At 37.6% G+C, this 17,905-nt stretch overlaps 1 protein-coding gene across 3 annotated transcripts in view; it reads left to right on the top strand.

The window, feature by feature from the left end:
• The window catches only part of LOC311306097 (sorting nexin-29-like), a 117,605-nt gene that overhangs the window by 465 nt on the left and 99,235 nt on the right, over positions 1-17,905 (top strand). The window contains exons 2-12 of one of the 3 annotated variants that reach the window (XM_084434282.1): positions 1,690-1,720; positions 4,640-4,704; positions 5,287-5,339; positions 5,465-5,589; positions 8,246-8,426; positions 11,315-11,385; positions 11,499-11,753; positions 12,041-12,395; positions 13,884-14,008; positions 14,219-14,312; positions 14,385-14,467. In XM_084434282.1, the coding sequence (XP_084290408.1) occupies positions 1,690-1,720; positions 4,640-4,704; positions 5,287-5,339; positions 5,465-5,589; positions 8,246-8,426; positions 11,315-11,385; positions 11,499-11,753; positions 12,041-12,395; positions 13,884-14,008; positions 14,219-14,312; positions 14,385-14,467 (1,438 nt within the window). Of the gene's footprint in view, positions 1-1,689; positions 1,721-1,900; positions 2,281-4,639; positions 4,705-5,286; positions 5,340-5,464; positions 5,590-8,245; positions 8,427-11,314; positions 11,386-11,498; positions 11,754-12,040; positions 12,396-13,883; positions 14,009-14,218; positions 14,313-14,384; positions 14,468-17,905 lie in introns of those variants that run through there. The other 2 variants (XM_084434283.1, XM_084434281.1) reach the window with 2 other exon arrangements.

The following is a 17,905-nucleotide window of genomic DNA, read 5'->3' as shown; positions in this document are numbered from 1 at the left end:
CAGTAATTTCACTTAAATGACAATTAATAGGTCATTTTCATTGCCATTTAAGTGAAATGACTGAACTGAAATATACAAGCTTGATAAAAATGATCATTCTAGAAGAAATTTTCAGATGGCACTTAGAGGCTTTTGCATCTGAACTCTTCATATATTCAATATATATATTCTCATTATATACAAATTATCTTGTGTATAAAGAATCAAGGGTAGGCCTATGTATTATTTTGTCTTGTGAAATAATATATACACACATAAATGCATAAACGTATCTGTTCAATGGCTTCATCAGGGGAGTACAAAAAAAAATGCAATAGCAAATGCAATTTAAACATCAAACTCTTTGAAAATTCTGCAAAAGGTATGTAAACGTACCTTTCCTTAAAATAACTGTATCAAAGTCTTATGATGTCGGTCTCTTATTCAGTGCCTTATTGTGTCCTTTTCAGTACCAGTAAATGAAGTTGAAAACAAGCAAAACATTCGTTTCATTTTGATCGTGTTTTTTGTGTTCCTGGGAGCTTTCACTGCACTGACCATTATTCTGCGAGTTATACGCAGAAAAACCTGTAAGCCCATCATCATGAAAGGTATATGTTATGAATTTAGACAATTTGGTTAGAAAATTGTGCATGCATTTGCTTGCAGTGCTTGATTTCTTGTTGTATGACATTACATCTGAAAAAACAACAACAACAGAATAATATGTAATGTAATACAGATTATTTTCATTTTAAATGCATTGTAAATTATATATCTACCTATATTTATACTAGTAGCCAGTATCTTATAATGACATTACTTGTGTGGCAAACAAATCCTTATCAAGTCAATGAAATATCACACAGCGATAGGTCAAGAACAAAAGACATCTGACAGCGAGAGAGGTTCGGATGTCACAGAGCAATCTGAAGATACGGATGAAGCTACGACTGATTTCCCAGATGGATTGAATCAACATCACTACAATTCCAACCTGCCTCTTCCCTCCACTGAGGAAGGCACCACATTGCTGGTTACCGCAAAGACAGTACAAGCTTACCAGTGTACACCTGTCATATATGGAGGAGGCCGCATTGAACTTGTATAACAGCAGCAGACTCTGAAAACAATGCACCATTACTCTGTCCAGACTGGATCAAATTCTCATTGTAATATGGACAGCTGGGTGCACTAATAATGAACACAGGATGGCATTTGACTGTCAAAAGAGAACATCTATGTTATTTAGGTGTACAATATCAGTGAAAGTAAACCATTTTCAACATGCTTTGTCCAAATGTTTTACATCTCAGTTTCACTATATTTATCAATGCAAAACCAGTACAAATGTATGCTGTATCTTTGTTAAATTAAAATGTGTTAGCCTACTTCAATTGTAGTCTTATTATATAAGTATATGTATAAATACTTCAAGACAGAAAAAAAATTAAAAGTTCACTTTAGTTCACCTATGAAAATGAAATTCTGCCATTATTTACTCACCCTTATGTTTTCCCCCTCCCAAACCTGTAGCCTATGCCTTTCTCTCTCTCTCTCTCTCTCTCTCTCTCTCTCTCAAAAAGATCTGCACAATTTTCTCAGTCACCATTCACTTTCACTGTATGGAAAAAATATGCAATGATTAGAAGGCGACGGATGTTGTAAGTTCCTAACATTCTGCCTAACATTTCCTTTTGTATTTCACAGAGGAAAGACAATCATAGACAACAACACGAGGGTGAGTAGGCTAAATAATGACAGTTTTCATTTTTTGGGTGAACCGTCCCTTTAAATCAGACTTTCAAACTTACTAAAATGTCAGCAACCACTGTTGAACGACTTCTAAATCATTTTATTTCTGTAGATATTTTTGTAGCCTATTATAGTTTTGACCCACGTGACAATGTTGCCGTCACGTGACACCAAGTCAATGTCATGTGACTGACACGAGCGCTGTGCAGTGGCATTAGCGCGCTCTCGTTAGCACAGCGATACAAGAGCTTATCTGGGTAGAAACAGTAAACTTATGCTGGACAATAAACCCTTGCGAGACTCTATAAACAACGTCTTCATAGTTGTGATGCATTAAACGGCTTTAAAGTGCTAGTGTTGTCTGAGCTAGGCCTCGGTTGTACTGTACGGCTTAACTGCTCTGCAAATGAAACTATGGAGAACGATTCAAAATGTAAACAATGCTGTTAAATGTCACTTGGGATTAGTCTGAAACTTTTAGGGACCGACTCAACTGCGATTCATGTCGCTTGCCAAACCGTTTAATCGGGAATTTCAGAATGAACGGTGAGTTGCAAATGTGAGGTGAACTAACGTTATTCCTGCTGTTAAATTGTTTATTTGTTGGCAACATATTTAATTGTTATCCAGTAATATTGTTTTTAGGTAACTTAGTCTGAGGTTTCAAAACAGTCTGTGTCACTGCGGTGGGAATATGTAAATCCTAAAATATGTCATACACTTTAAAAACAAGTGAATTATGGGACCAACATGTGATTACTGGCAATCAGGCTTTCTACAGTAACGTTAGCTGGAACTACTTACTAAGTTCTTTATCTACAGTTTTGACAGGTCATGTCAAATGTGTGTCTGCATTTTAAGAATGATATTTCCAAACACTGTATATCAGATTCAAGGAGCATAACTCACTGTTTTGTGTGTGTATAGATAGATATAATACACTGCACGGTCAAAAAAAAGTCGCTGTTTGGATTTAAATAGTCAAATGCTTAAGAGGTTATGATTGGATCATTATTGCAGTGATTATTATGTTTCTAGCATGTTATATGTTTGGCAACAGTTCTCCTAAACCTAACTGATGGAGTGTGTAGCTTTTCATATCTTAAACAACCATGTAGGAAGACAGATCATGGCCATATTCCAGGATGACAATGTCAAGATTCATCAGGCTCAAATTGTGAAAGAATGGCTGGGAGGGAGCATGAAGAATCATTTTCACACATGAAACTGAAAGTCTTTGGGATGTGATGGAGGGGACTTTACGGAGTGATGGACTCTTACAATACAAGATCTTGACCAGCAAATTATGCATCTCTTGATGGAAATAAATATATAAATGTGATGTTATTTCCATCAAGCGGTGCATCAATTTTAACATGCTAGAAACATAATAGGGCTGTCCCCGACTATGGATTTTCATAGTCGAATCAGAATCGTCATGTCTTGCCTATAGTCGACTAATAGTCGAATCATGTGTATGGGGGCGGGGCTTTAACGTTTCAAAGCCGCGATGTACAGAAAATCACACAAAGATATAAATGTATAAAAACATTTTGGATCAATAAAACTAAGAAATAACATAACTCCAGAAAGGCCACACTGCAGACAGGATTTGCATTTCACATGCAAATCAAATTAAATCGGCTAAATTACCTGTGCGAGCAGGCCAGCCTACAGCACAACATCGATGCACCGAAAAAATAAACAATTAATTTACTAAAATTAAATTAGAACAGAATAGGCCTATACCTTTCTAATAAATAAAAAATACAAAACGAAATAAATAGAATCAAGTCACAAGATTAGGAGGAAATGTGTGCAAAATGCCTAAAGTGCAGGGGAACATATCAAAACACAAGCCACAAATAGTTAGATTAGATAACCCTGACAGATTAATAAATAAAATAAAAATAAATAAATTATTAAAATAACGATATAGTAGCCAGAATTTTCAACTTTGTCTTTTTAACTGCAGAAACAACAATAAATGCTAAACTGGAGGCAGTCTTTTTAGCTAAAAATGTTCACAGCATCCAAAAATCAAATTAGAACCGGCTGAACAGTTTTGAAATCACTTGTACCCATACCTGATCGAGAGAACACACCCAGTCTTTCACTCTGTCTGTGTCCGTTGGAGTCTTTTCAAATTGTGCGCGCGGATAAAATACATTCTAACGTGAAACCCAGTCTATGCGTGAAACGTGTTAGCGTTGGCCGGCAGCAGTGCGATAATGGTTTTCCTGATGCTAAATCCAGCCTTGGAGAATATCCTTTCTGATGGTGTACATCCACACTTTAGATTTTCTTATCCCAGACATTGTTAAAGATTTAAATCCTTGCCGCGAAGACGCTCCTCTGTCGGTCACGGATCGAAAGTGAAACTTAAATCTGTCACGGGGTGTTTGGATTTATTCACGCACGTTAAAAAATATTTATTAAAAGCTTCTTTCTTTGCACATTTTTATATACAGCATTATCATAATAGGCTGAATATTAACGTATTGACATAAAAGCAAGTTCTATGTGAAATTGAGCGCCCTCATACAGCCAAAGGGGCATGATCCTCGTTTCATAACACCTCTGCGAAGATTCGACCATGAGATCGGTAGTCGAATCAGGCTCCTCCTATCGAAGCATCGAATCTTCGACTATTCGGGGTCACCCCTAAATTACTGCAATAATGATGCAGTCATAAGCATTCATCACTCTTAAGCATTTGCCTATTTAAATCCAAACAGCATATATATGTGTGATTTTATGTGTGTGTGAAGATGGGATCAGATTAATATACTCCTGCATGTTCTGTTTCTGTGCAGTCTCATAACATAATGTTAATCATTGATAAACATTTCATGCACTGTGATTCAATTCAACCAGTAATATTTCAGGACACTGTACCTTACAGGCACGCAGCAAAATGACCTGAAAAGACAAAACCTTTTAGAGAGACTTCTTGATGCAGTTAAACAGGTAAGGTGACATTAACTTGTTTAATTGACTATTAATAACTTTGTTTGTGCAAAACACTTCCTCTTTGAAAATGCTGGCTTCAAACAATGAGGAAAGAAGTTGTTATAAAACAGGCCAGGGGAGACCATTAATTACACGAATTATCACTTATTTTGCATGATGTTTGTCCAGTGTCTGTAATATCATACAGCTATCTGTTTTAATCTATTGGGCTAGAAAGAAGTATAAAATCGTTTCGATTTATTTTATTGTCAGGATGCCTTTCGTGAACGAGCACTGCACTGCTACATCATGCCCTATCGAGCCGTGTTATTATATTTTCAATGCAGGAAATTGTTTATCTTTCTCCCATTCACCAGCTGTTGTATTTAGTGAGCTTAGTAACAATGGCAGATCAGATTCTTAAATATTAATAATATTTATCCAGGTGCTCATGAAGGTACTGCAGCAATCCTTGAAAAAGATATGTAATGCATATAAAAGTTTAACATTTCCGACTGTTTGAATGATGTTAAGTATTTTGTAATAAAATAATGTTAAAGTCTGACCATCCCTTGCTTTATACAATTATTATCTTCTCAGTGCCAAATTCGCTTTGGTGGCAGGAAGGAGATTGCCTCAGATTCTGATAGCAGGTGGGAGGAATACTCCATCCAAATATGATCTCTTTATGTTATAAATCTGAAATGGTTTGATAAGATTATGCTGAATCTTATTTTATTTTGCTGATGTTTTGTCCTCCTTTGCTGTTTGTTTTCAGAGTCATATGCCTGTGTGCCCAGTTTGAAGCGGTACTTCAACACGGCTTGAGGAAAGGTCGCGGTTTAGCCCTCACAGCAGCTGCCATTAAACATGCTGCTGGATTTAGCAGTAAACCTGAAGCAGGTACCTTGTTTTCTGTCATTCAGCTTTTGACCAGCCATATTAATCAATGTATGATTCTCAGAAAGAAGAACAGTGAAAAGAAGTGTTTTTTCAAGCGTTTAACTCTGTGAACTCTTTGCGCTACTTAATGAGTTTGTCTTAGTTGGTACCCCTTAGAGACATTGCCTGAGAGATTTCCCTAGTAACAAAGAACACTTGGGTGTTATGGGTTGTCCATAGAGGAAACAGATGCTTATGAGTGCTCTACAGGAAAACCAGGTGCTGATACTGTTTATGAAACCAGATGGTTATGCAACAAGCCCTGTAAAAATGGCAAAAAAGAGAAACAAGGTTTTTCTGAGGTTAGTCTCTGCACCTGCTGTGGTTTTGAGCTGTTTAAAATTAACAGCAGAACTAAGAGTGATACTATGAATCAATGCTGACAGTGAGTACTTTTAGTCTTTGTAGAGTAGAAAGTTGACTGCCATCCAGAAAATAGTGGGAAATTTTGAGTGATGTTATAAGATTCTGAGATATCATAAATAATGTACTCGATGAACTCTAGTCGAAACTGAACATGGTTGAAAAAATTCACTGTGCTGAATGAGTTCATGCATAAACTATTGTCAAGTTTTATCTTGAGGATGTATTTTCCCCCCTCTATATTATATTATATTATATTATATTATAACTTTTGTAATTATATAATTATAATATTGCCACAATAAATATATATATATATATATATATATATATATATATATATATATATATATATATATATATATATACACATACACACACACACACACACACACACACACACACACACACACACACACACACACACACACACACACACATTAATACTTTCATTCAGGTAGGATGCATTGAATTGATCAAAAGTGACAGTCAAAACATTTATAATGTTACAAAACATTTCAGTTTCAAGTAAATGCTGTTTATTTTCTGTTTTCAACATTTATAATAATAAATATTTCTTGAGCCTCAAATCAGCATATTATAATTATTTCTGAAAGATCACGTGACACTGAAGACTGGAGTAATGACTGTTTCTTTTTTATTACAGGAATAAAAGACATTTGAAAAAAATGTCATATATCAAATTTTTTTTTATTTTTTTATTTTTGATCAAATAAATGCAGCCTTGGTGAGCATAAAAAAACTTCTTTCAAATTGAAAAGAAAAAAAACCCCTCTCTGAGTCCATACTTTTGAATGGTATTAAATATGTAAATAATATTTAGCCATTGTTTCCCATTGATGCCACAGTCTAATCTGTCCCGCCACAGCTTCATAATGTATTTGACGTTGGGGTTTGCATCATTTGGTTTGACAACTGTTGCCCTAGACTGGGTAAACCCAGCCCGATTTGATTTCGCCCTGCAGCTCAGGCTGCAAACCTGTACATTTTTCTATCCTGCTTCCGTTACAAATCTGTGGCAACCAATCACAAACTGGCTTATCCACCTGGCGCGCTATTGGCTCTCGCACGACCGTCAATCCAATTCCTTTTAACCTCTCGACGATGCGCTATGGCTTCTTTAGTTTAGCAAACAAATCGCTCGAGTGGGTGTACATACCACTCACTTTCATGTTTTTTTTTTTTTTTGCACAACCTGCAAAAATCCTGGAGTTTTCGTGTCGCTCAAAGTACGTCACCCGGATCGTTGGTCTGATTGGTTGAAGGACTATCCAATTGCGTACAGAGTCATTTGAACTATTCCCGTTGATCACGCCTCTTGTGCAGTAGAGAATACAGAGCAGACTCCCCAGACTAATGTTCAATCTTAAAAGATTGAGCATGGTCTGGTGATAGCAATCTCACAAAATCCCATGGCAAACACTTTTAGCTGTTATTAATAATGTTTTAAGTTAATAAGGAAGTTGTTATTTACATTATTATTTTGCTAGTAAAATGATCACATCAGAACCCACAACCACTTAGTTTCCAGCCCAGATTTTTAAACACTAGGCTGCACCACCCTGTATCCTGCACTACTTAAATGTCACTCGTCCAGACGAGTATGACTACCTGAGCCCTAAGTGGCCATTTGAAAACATTTGAAACATTTAACATTTGAAAAATTGTTACAAACAGACAACTGAACAAGTTTAATGTCAGACTAGAAAAATGTTCTTTTGATCCAAACTGAGGCTAAAACCAGCAATAGATAGGAAAAAATAAAATAAAATAAAAATAAATACAAAATGTCCAAAGGAATATGATTTTGTTTGTTGTTGTTGTTGTTGCAGTGAAAACATTTATTTTAATTTTCTTTTCTCTCAACCACACTGTAAAAAAAGAAAAGTTGATTTAACTTAAAATTATAAGGCAACTTGCTGCACAGATTTTTTTGAGTTGACTCAACTATAACATCTCTAGTTGAGTAAACTCTATTAGTTGAGTCAACTCAAAAAATCTGTGCAGCAAGTTGCCTTATAATTCTAAGTTGTCAACTTTTCTTTTTTTACAGTGCATGAGGATTTTCAGAATAAGTATCTTATTTTAAGTACCTTTTCTTTACCTCCTAAATTCTGATTCACAAAATGACCTCTTTATATAACTTCTGTGATATTATCTATCTCTATTCTCTATAATGGGGAACTGAGAACATTGCTGTGGCAGTTCAAACGTACTCTCTTGTGTGTTTCAGAGCTGACGTTCTGGTTTTATGTGAAGGAGCACCTCAACCGTCATGAGTTGCAGCGCTTCTACTCTCTGCGGAATATCACATCTGAGCTGGGCCGGGGAAGGGCATGGCTTCGCTGTGCTCTGAACGAACACTCGCTAGAGCGTTATCTACACATGTTGCTGGCAGATAGTGCTCGCCTTGGGTAAAGACACCCCATTATTCTCGGTTTTGGATGTCTTTTTTTGTTTATTGTCCTTGTTGTTTTTCGTTACATATTAGTAAAGCCCTGTTTACACCGCCAGTGACACACAGTGATAAAGTGACATGATCCAATTCATTTAAATAGAGAACTGGCTAGTGATGGGAAGTTCGGTAGAATATAATAAAAATGTTACATGTTAACTTAAAGGAGTCATAACCTAGTATTACATTGGATACCTACTGCTGTATTATAGTCTTTCAGGCCCTTCTAAAAAAGAAAAGTGGAAAAAAAATAAACACAGACCTACTTTTACCCTTATTTCTGAAGGCATTATTGTCTCGCGAGATCAATGCGATGTTTTGGCTGGCGTGGACGGCTCTATATGGCTCTGCACGCCAGTTGAAAGGGTTGTTGGGACAGCGTCATTAAAAATGAATTTCATCCACTGGTCCCTGATAGTTTCGTCCGATTTTGGGAGATAAAACACATTTACATGTTTTTTATGGCAATCAACCACAGAGCAAGTCCGGTGTGCACTCGGTTTCTCCATCTTTCCCGACTGAACTGAATATGAGGGGGAGAGGGGAAGGGGGGGCTTCCTGCTGCGGTGTCCATATATGGTATATCCTACTACCTCATGACGTCAAGAGGGAGCTGAAATCAAAATCTCGTATTTGAGTGGGCGTGCACGTGCGCTGGTTTATTTACCCTGAGGTAAACAAACGCTTCACTTTTAAATATCGGCTTCCCGGCCAGTGTATAATCGTTAGTCGATCATAACATACATTGATTCTCGTGGAAAAGTGAAAATTGCAGGTTATGACTCCTTTAATAGCCAAATTCCCCAACACTTCTACTTTAGCAAATGTTGATCACATTTTGAATAAGAAAAACTATAATGCAGCAAAGGCCAAATGATGAGAAACAGAATTGGTTAATTCTTTGCTTAGCAGTCTATTAGTTCACCTCCTATGCAGCTATGTAGTCTGTAGCAGAAACAGAAATTATTAGTTCACCTTAAGGCCTATTTATACTTCTGCGTCGAACTGCCGCCGTAGCTACGTCGTAGGCTGTGTGTAGCGCGCGTACCCTACGGCGTAACCTGACGTGCACCTCTCCAAAAATGTAACAACGCGTCAATTCTACGCGGACGCCAGCGCTGTGATTGGTCTGCCAGAACCCCTCCCTCTGGGTTTCACATGCTCCCTAGGTGTGCGTCAACGCGGACAACAACACAGAAGTATAAATTAAAACCAACACGTTGCCTACGGCGTATAGGCTCCGGCGTAGGTCCGACGCAGAAGTATAATGAGGCCTTTAGAGTCTCCGCAATTATTATTATTTTTTTCATTTTACAGCGCCACCACATGGCCAGTCGCCATGTTCTTTTTCACATAACCATAGACTGAGCCCATACACAGATTTTCAAAAATTTCGTGACCATCATATCCGAGACATGCGGCCTGTTCTGTTCGAGCCAAGGGTTCCAATGATACAAGACACTTGAGTCTGCAACGGACGGTTTTGGAGTTACTTTTGACTGTCGGGCCGATCAGGGCGAGCCTTGGTGATGTCTTCTAAAGTCTTCAGGTCCGAGTCATTCGACAGCCAACTCTTCATTACCACATTCAATGTTATGGAAAAGAACCATCATAACAGAAATTCACGAATGTATTAATTGTTAGAAATTTGAGACCAGAAACGCATCACTGAACTGTAAGAGTAAAAAAAAAAGAACTATGCGCTTGTTTGTAACCTTACAAACCTCCCTTTACTCTTACAGTTGGGAATTATTAACTAATTTCTGCATCCATTACGGCTGTCACGTCACGTAACAAAAGAACAAACGACTCAGACCCGAAGATTCGGGAGGGTAACTAATCATTTCTTTTTCAGGGGCAGACTGCAACGCCTTAGCCTATGGGGCTGTCACGTGATGAACGAATGACTCGGACCCGGTGGCTGCATTCAAAATCGCATACTCTTTTGCGTAGTTACTTATTTTTAATAAGTAATTACTTCACGATCGTAAAAAAAGGAAAAAAGTTCTATATAGTATGAATGTAATCCGGACTTTCCTATATTCGCCCTGTTGTCATTATCATGTGACCTACTGTACCAGTGCCAGTTGCGTCACTTCACTGCTATCCACAAATCCTTTTCCATGACCTCATGGGATAGTAAAGTGTTTATCGTATGCACACTTCAGAATCTCGGGTCATCCGAGTACTTTTTGCCTACTCTTTTATGAGTACTGTGAATTCGGACATACTTTTTTTTTGTGACATACACTTTTCGTCTACTATATAGTATGGAAGTATGAACCCATAGGATGTTGCGCATGTGCGGACAACGCAAAATGAATGAATCACTCTCTCACTCACTCACTCTCATATTAAAGATTCGTTCGAATCGTTCATGATCAGCCCATCACTAGAACCGGTGATTTCTGGCGACACGAGCGAAGTGATTGTTGAACTTTATGCAAATCAAGAGAGTTGTTGAGTGGAGTGAGTCAGTGGAGCGCATGTTATCCATCAGTCACTACATCCTGTAGTATATTGTTGGCGACAAGATGGAGAAGTTAATTTTAGCAGTTAACAACTTCCTGGACCTCATCCAGCCGCAGCTCCCGCATCAGACAGTAGTACTCGCCGTGCTCACTCCAAGCCTGAATGGTATTGTGAACTCAGATAGACTGACGTTTTCGCCTCTTATAAATAGCTGTGATGACAAAGAGCATTTGCTGTTTCTCGTTCATCTTTAATATTAAGCATTTTATGTACTGATTCCATTTATATTTAGTCTTTTCCCTCCAAAGTCTCTGGCGGTGTGAACGGGGATCTTGTGAACTTGTGTGAAAATAAATTGTTCATATTTCTCCCTAGTGCCTTCTATGAAGACTGGGCTTTTGTCCTGGATGAGGAGAGAGCCAGTATGCTACCCACTATGGCTGCAGGTGATATTACAATAAGATATTTGCCATTTGCTTCTGTTAGTTAGCATAACGTGATAAAGTGTAACTAGGCATCCTTCCTTGTGCAAGTGTCAATTCAGTGTATGTGTCATCAGGGCTCAATTCCATCCTGTTTGCCATCAACATTGACAACACGGACCTAAATGGCCAGGCCCGTGGGGGGCCGTCTGTCTCCCACCTGCTTAAGGAGTCCACACAGGGCATGAGCAGTTTGTGGAAAGAGTCTACTCAAGGTGTCAGCACACTTCTGCGGGAAATCGGCACTGCCACTGCGGTGGTTCCTGGTTTCATCCCTCGCTCCGATGCTCCATCAGACCCACTGCCTGTCTTGCCCCGCAGCACTTCTGCAGGTTCTTGAGTCACATACTATAACAGAATTACACATGCACTGGCAAAAATGTTACTTTTGGGGGTACAATAGCTTGTCACTGTGGTTGTAACATTAAAGAGACAACTTTGTACCTTATTACTACTCTAAGATACAAATATGCACCTTGACTGCCATGCTGTTGTATCCTTAAAGATATGATTTGTGCTCTTCTTCTAATAAATATTACTATAGTATATTCAATTGATGATTGAGATTCAGTTGCCATTGTTTAGTTACCCTTATATTATTGTTTTAATTGCATTTTAGATTCCGGTTTAAGAAAAGAGCGTAGACGTAAAAAGAAGATCACAAACATAATCTCGTTTGACGATGACGTGGGTGCGGAAGATGAGGACGAGGCTGGTGAGGACGTTGTGAGGAGCCTCAGGAAGAGTTCGATGGGTCATATGAGTTCTGAGGAGGCTCTGGACCCTCCGGACTCTACCTCTCCCATTTATAACGGCCTGACTGAGCCTGGTATTGTGAGCTGGGGCGAAACGCCCACACAGAATGGAGTGCTGCCCGATACCAAGAGCATTGACAATGAGGAGGAGGAAGAGGATGACATTTATGGAAAGAGCAGGCAGGAGCCCCCACAAGAGGATCACGGGAATGGGGAGCGGTGAGTTTACTTAAAGGCTGTTCCCGAAATCACCCCCTATACCATTAAATAGGGCACTGTTTGAGGGGACAGCCATTTGTAGTGGTGTCCGAAACCATAGTGGACATTGAGTGCACTCATTCAATCTGATAATGCACCTCAATAACGGGTGTACTGCTGATGTACACTCAATGGCCAGAGAATACCCATAATACATTGTGAGGGTCGTGCTGAATAAATTCCCGGGTCTCGCCAGAAGATGGCGCCCGCAGCTGAATTATTCATCCACCCATTTTCCAAACCGCTGGTCCAATGTGGGTACAGCGTAATATCATACAGGTATAATTTCCTTTTTAATTGATTATTCAATTGTTTAATTAAGGTTTATACATGCTAGTTTCCATGACAGAATTCAAGAAAAATCTTTTCATTACTACTGGAGCTGCCAGTTTGCTACGTTTCAAATGATTATTAAACGGCAAGCACAAACTATGCACATTCAGTGTCCGAATTTGCTCATCCGTTTTCATTCAATACTTCAAGTGGACTATATTAGTGGAGTAATGTAGGGAATAGTGAATGAGGGTATTAGGGGGTGATTTCGAACAGCTAAAGACTTGCTTTAATTGTTGAAATAGTGAATCTCACTATTGCCTATAGTTATGTATATGATATTGCATTTCTGTCAACAGATCCTCCTAAATATTACACAATATCAGGATGTAGTGAGACTTCAACTGAATTGACAATTAAAAATAGCTTTATTACCTTTTATAATAACACTTTATTTGAATGTGTCTTTGTTACACGTCACATGCACACTACCATTCAAAAGTTTATAGATAACGTTTTAAAAGAAATGAATATTAATCAAAAGTGAGTGACAGACATTTATAATGTTAGTAATAGCAATATAGTTGGTATTAGCGAGTAAATACATTTATAATGTTACAAAGAAATTCTATTTTAAAATAAAAGCTGTTCTTTTGAACTTTCTATTCATCAAAGAATCCTGAGAAAAATGTATCAAGATTTTCACAAAAATATTAATCTGCACAACTTTATATTTCTAAATATTACTGTTTTACTTTATTTTTTAACCAATAAATGCATCCTTGGGTGAGCTTAAGAGACATTTACAATTTGTATTTACAATACAACATAATTGCAAGCAACTAACACTAAACCCTAGCCCTATAGTAAGTACATGATGTAAATGAATATTTAGGACTTGTGGAGTTGCATTGTAACAAAGAAACAATAAAATAAGGGGTTACATTTTATTGTAAGGTGTCTTTGTTAGACTAATTATACAATTAAGTACTGAGTAAAATTAAGTAACTACATGTACTTAGTATAGGGTTAGGATTAGGGTTTGGTTTAGGGTTAGTTGCATGTAATTATGCATAGTTTATAGTTATAGTAACTAGATCTAACATATGTAACAGTGACGCTGTAAAATGAAGTGTTACCAAATAAGGTTTGATTACAACATTCTGCTCTGCATAGGATGGTTGTGGGGAGTTTATCCAGTGTTTCTACGTGGAGTCCAAGGCAAATCATCACAGATAATGACAATGACAACTCGCACATTCTCATACCTCTGGCCTCCAGCAAGCCCTACACACAACAAGGTCAGACCCACATCCTGTCAGACACTGTGCTCATTCAGGGACATCTTGCTGTGTTTTCATGTTCTTGTCCACATAGATGTGGCTGGCATTTTTATGTCTTCTGATTGTTCAAACGGATGAGTTTAACTTAAATGTAGCACTATTTAATTGAGCGTGTAATGTGTGAGTACAATCCTGGCATAGAGAAATGTGCTATTTTTGTACTTTCAGCTGGTAGTTCAGTTGAAAATGTCGAATTTCACGGACAGAAGGAGAGCTCAAGCCCACCAACTGACAGTGAAAAACAAAGCCAACTCCAATTTAGGTATCTGATACAAAATAAAATAAAAATTTAATGAGATTTTCTTTGAAGACTAATGCTTATTGTCTGTCTTAGCATGGAGCCCGACTCACCAGCGCAGGTTTCTCCCGTGACCAGTGTTCTGCCGACCCCTGGCCTTCCCGAGTCCATGACCATTGGTGAGTTGACCTAAGATATCATTGTCCAGAGATTTGATCTTTATTTTTTGATTTTTTGAAAGTTACAAAAGTTACTTTACTGGAAAATTGTTTAGACTAATTTAAAGGGATAGTTCACCCTAAAATAATTGTCATTTGTACTCATTTATTTACCTATGCTGTTGAAGAATTGAATAATCTTATCTTCACACATCTCTTTTCAATAAAACCATCAAGCCCCCCCCCCCCCCCAAAAAGAGAACATTTACACTTCTGTTTCAAAGTTTGGGGTCAGTAAGATTAAAAAAAAAAGAGAAATTAATACTTTAATTCATTCTTCATTTATTCAAAGCAATAAATTGATCAAAAGTGACAGTATAGACTTTTACATTGTTACAAAAGGTTACCATTTCATGAAAAAAGTATCATGGTTCCACAAAAATGTTAACGTGTACAACTGTTTTTTTTAATGTTGATAATAATAAGAAAAGTTTATTTTGCTAAATCAGCATATTATAATGGTTTCTGAAGGTTCATGACTGCTAAAATATTCAGCTTTGATTCAGTTCATGGCAGCTCTGAAAATTCCTGTTTAAATTCCATCACAGGAACAAATAATTTTAAAATGCTTTAAAAAATAGGTTATTTTAAATTGTAAATTGTTTAAATAAGTGCAGCCTTGGTGAGCATAAGCGACTTCTTTAAAAAGCATTAAAAAAATCGTACTGACCCCCACATTTTGAATGGTAGGTGAATGGTGTCGTGTGTCTTCTGAAGCCATACGACTACTTTGTTACCTTTGGTCACTATGAACTTTGTTGTATGAATGGATGAAGCTGGATGAAGATTCTTCAAAAAAATTTTTTTTGTTTCTACAACAGACTGTTTTGGAACAACATGAAGGTCAATAAGTAATGATTATTAATATTTTAAATATCTGTAATGACAGAACATTAATTTTTGAGTGAACTGTTTCTTTAACTATACGTTTTGCATATTTTTGCATACTTTGCCTTTGAGGATTTATGCTGTGGACAGATGGCATCATTGAGGTAATTTGCCTTGACTACAGCTCTGTTGTCTAGTGGTTTGGTGCAGATCTGAGACCGTTTTAATCATTGTTTAAATATTGGCCATATGACTTTGCTTTTGACAAGACGACTTTGAAACTGTAAATTATGATGGTAAATCTATCACTTTACCATCTTTGTGCTGTGGACACATGCTACTCTTGTAAGCACAGACATTATTCTGGACTTCTATGGGAGATGGGATTTCTATTCTTTTCATCCCCTGCATACTTCCTCTTTCCAGATGAGGGCAATGTTGGTTCAGTGTAAAAAAACTCTCATGTTTCTTTCTCTCTCTCTCTCTCTCTCTCTCTCTCTCTCTCTCTCTCTCTCTCTCTCTCTCTCTCTCTCTCTCTGTCTTTTGTCTGGACAAAACACAACTTTGAGATGGGGCTGGAGGTGACTGATCCAGTTTTACTTCAGCTTTCAAAAATAAAAAGGAGAAAAGATGAAAGCAAGAAAATATTCCATGCAGAGTGCCAGAATCTGCTTGTGCTCTCAGACATGAGTTAAATTCAATTTCAGATCAAACATGGCTTTCTCAGTATGCCTTAATAACCTATATTAAATCCTATTTGATTATGGATATAACGAACATTACCTTCAATGCTTGAAAATGCCGTTTTCTCCTTCATTTTTTTTTATCAGCTATATTGTAGACAGATTTTTCACCTGGATCCATCATATTTATGTGCCTTTTTAGTTATTTAGTGCTATAGAATGGGGTTTTTGTTCACCCAAAAATGAAAATTCTGTCAGTGTTTACTCACCCTCATGTTGTTCCAACCCAGTAAGACTTTCGTTCATCTTCGGAAGATATTTTTGATGAAATCTGAGAGCCGGCTCACTCCTTCATAGGCTGCTGGGTAATCAACATCTGCCATCCCAGAAAAGTTAGTAAAGACATCGTTAAAATAGTCCAAGTGACTTTTTCTTCTGTGTGGGCCTCTTGAGTGAGTTCACGTAGTGTAACAGCGCAGCGCTTCTGTGTTGTACGTCAGAACGTAGGCTCACTGAAATTACATAGCAGCCTATGAAGGAGTGAGCCAGCTAAAACATGTTTTACGACATTGGCAACATTGTCTTAAATGATAGCAATATCTGTTTGTCCAACCAATGGCAGACGAGGGTTCTGATCGCGAAAACCTTTTTGTACAGTATGTTGCATCCGCTGATGCGAATGAGAAAAGATGGCGCCTGTGGATGGTCTGCCGTCTGTCGCGCCTCCTCTCCCTCTTTTCGCTCTTTCTACTGTTTCTTTGTTCCCAAATTGTTGTGTATTTTTGATGTATGATCATCAAACGTTGCTGGATATTCGAACCTCTGTTCTTGCTGCCAGAAAGGCCGACGACTCGGAACATTTCAGTGGCAAACCTCTGAGACTTGCTTATTAAGACAAGCTTGTAGAAAAACAGGGAACAGTTGTGGATTAGTCTTCAGGCCAGGGTCTCTATGAACAAACCCATCTTACGTGGCTTACGAGTGAGTGGGAAAAGAATTGAATGAAAAGGGTAAGAAGTGCAGCTCGACTGTAATCTATTGGTTTTGTTACAAGACAACAAAGTTTCAATTGCTTGGTTTGGTGCGCTTTCTCACAAAATGTCTGAGAACATGACCATGTCAGGTCTAAAAGCACCAATTTTTGAACCTGTTTCTCTACTAACCACTTGTGAGTAAATTAAAGAAATATACCAGTAAATAAAAAATATATATTTGAAAAGAATTGTTTTATTTATGTTGTTTCAGCCAATCAGAATCATGAATATTTCTATTGTCTATTTAGTCCAAGTCTATTTAAGCCCATTACTGATGTAATACCAATGTTAGCATTTTTATGCTAAACAACTAAAATAACCTTCTCATTTTAAAGGTGCACTGTTACTTTTTTGTTCAAAACTACCACGAGTCATTTTGTCAACTTGATTGTCAACACTATGGCAAGCCTCTTATAAGTGTTTATATTTTAGACCTGTCAGGATGGTTTTAGCAGGAAATTGCATACATACAGTATATCATATGTTGGCAGTGTGTGTCTTGTCATATCCGTGTAAAGTTGCTCCAGCTACTGATGTATGGTGTGGGAGTGGCATAGGTTAGTTGTCAAAATGAGCGAGAAAGGTTGACATGGAGCACGCTAAATCTCGAAACTCTGGGTAATCACTTCTCTTTTTTTTTTTTTTATCGCTGAACATAGGAGAGTCTGCTGGCAAAAAGAAAACGCGACAGGGCTTGTAATAAACCGAAAGTCAAAATTGCATTGCCTACTGGGGGATTTGATTTTTTTTTTTTTTACTGTTAGAGAGCCAAAAGTTACATGTACCTTTAACTTTTGTGTTTAAAGTATCATGTTGTGAGATCAGAATAGTGTATCGAACCAATTTGTGACATG

The sequence above is a fragment of the Rutilus rutilus genome (assembly GCF_951802725.1).
Source record: "Rutilus rutilus genome assembly, chromosome: 16".
Lineage (NCBI taxonomy): Eukaryota > Metazoa > Chordata > Actinopteri > Cypriniformes > Leuciscidae > Rutilus > Rutilus rutilus.
The sequence above is the reverse complement of the archived record's forward strand: the minus strand, read 5'-3'. Positions and strand labels throughout refer to the sequence as shown.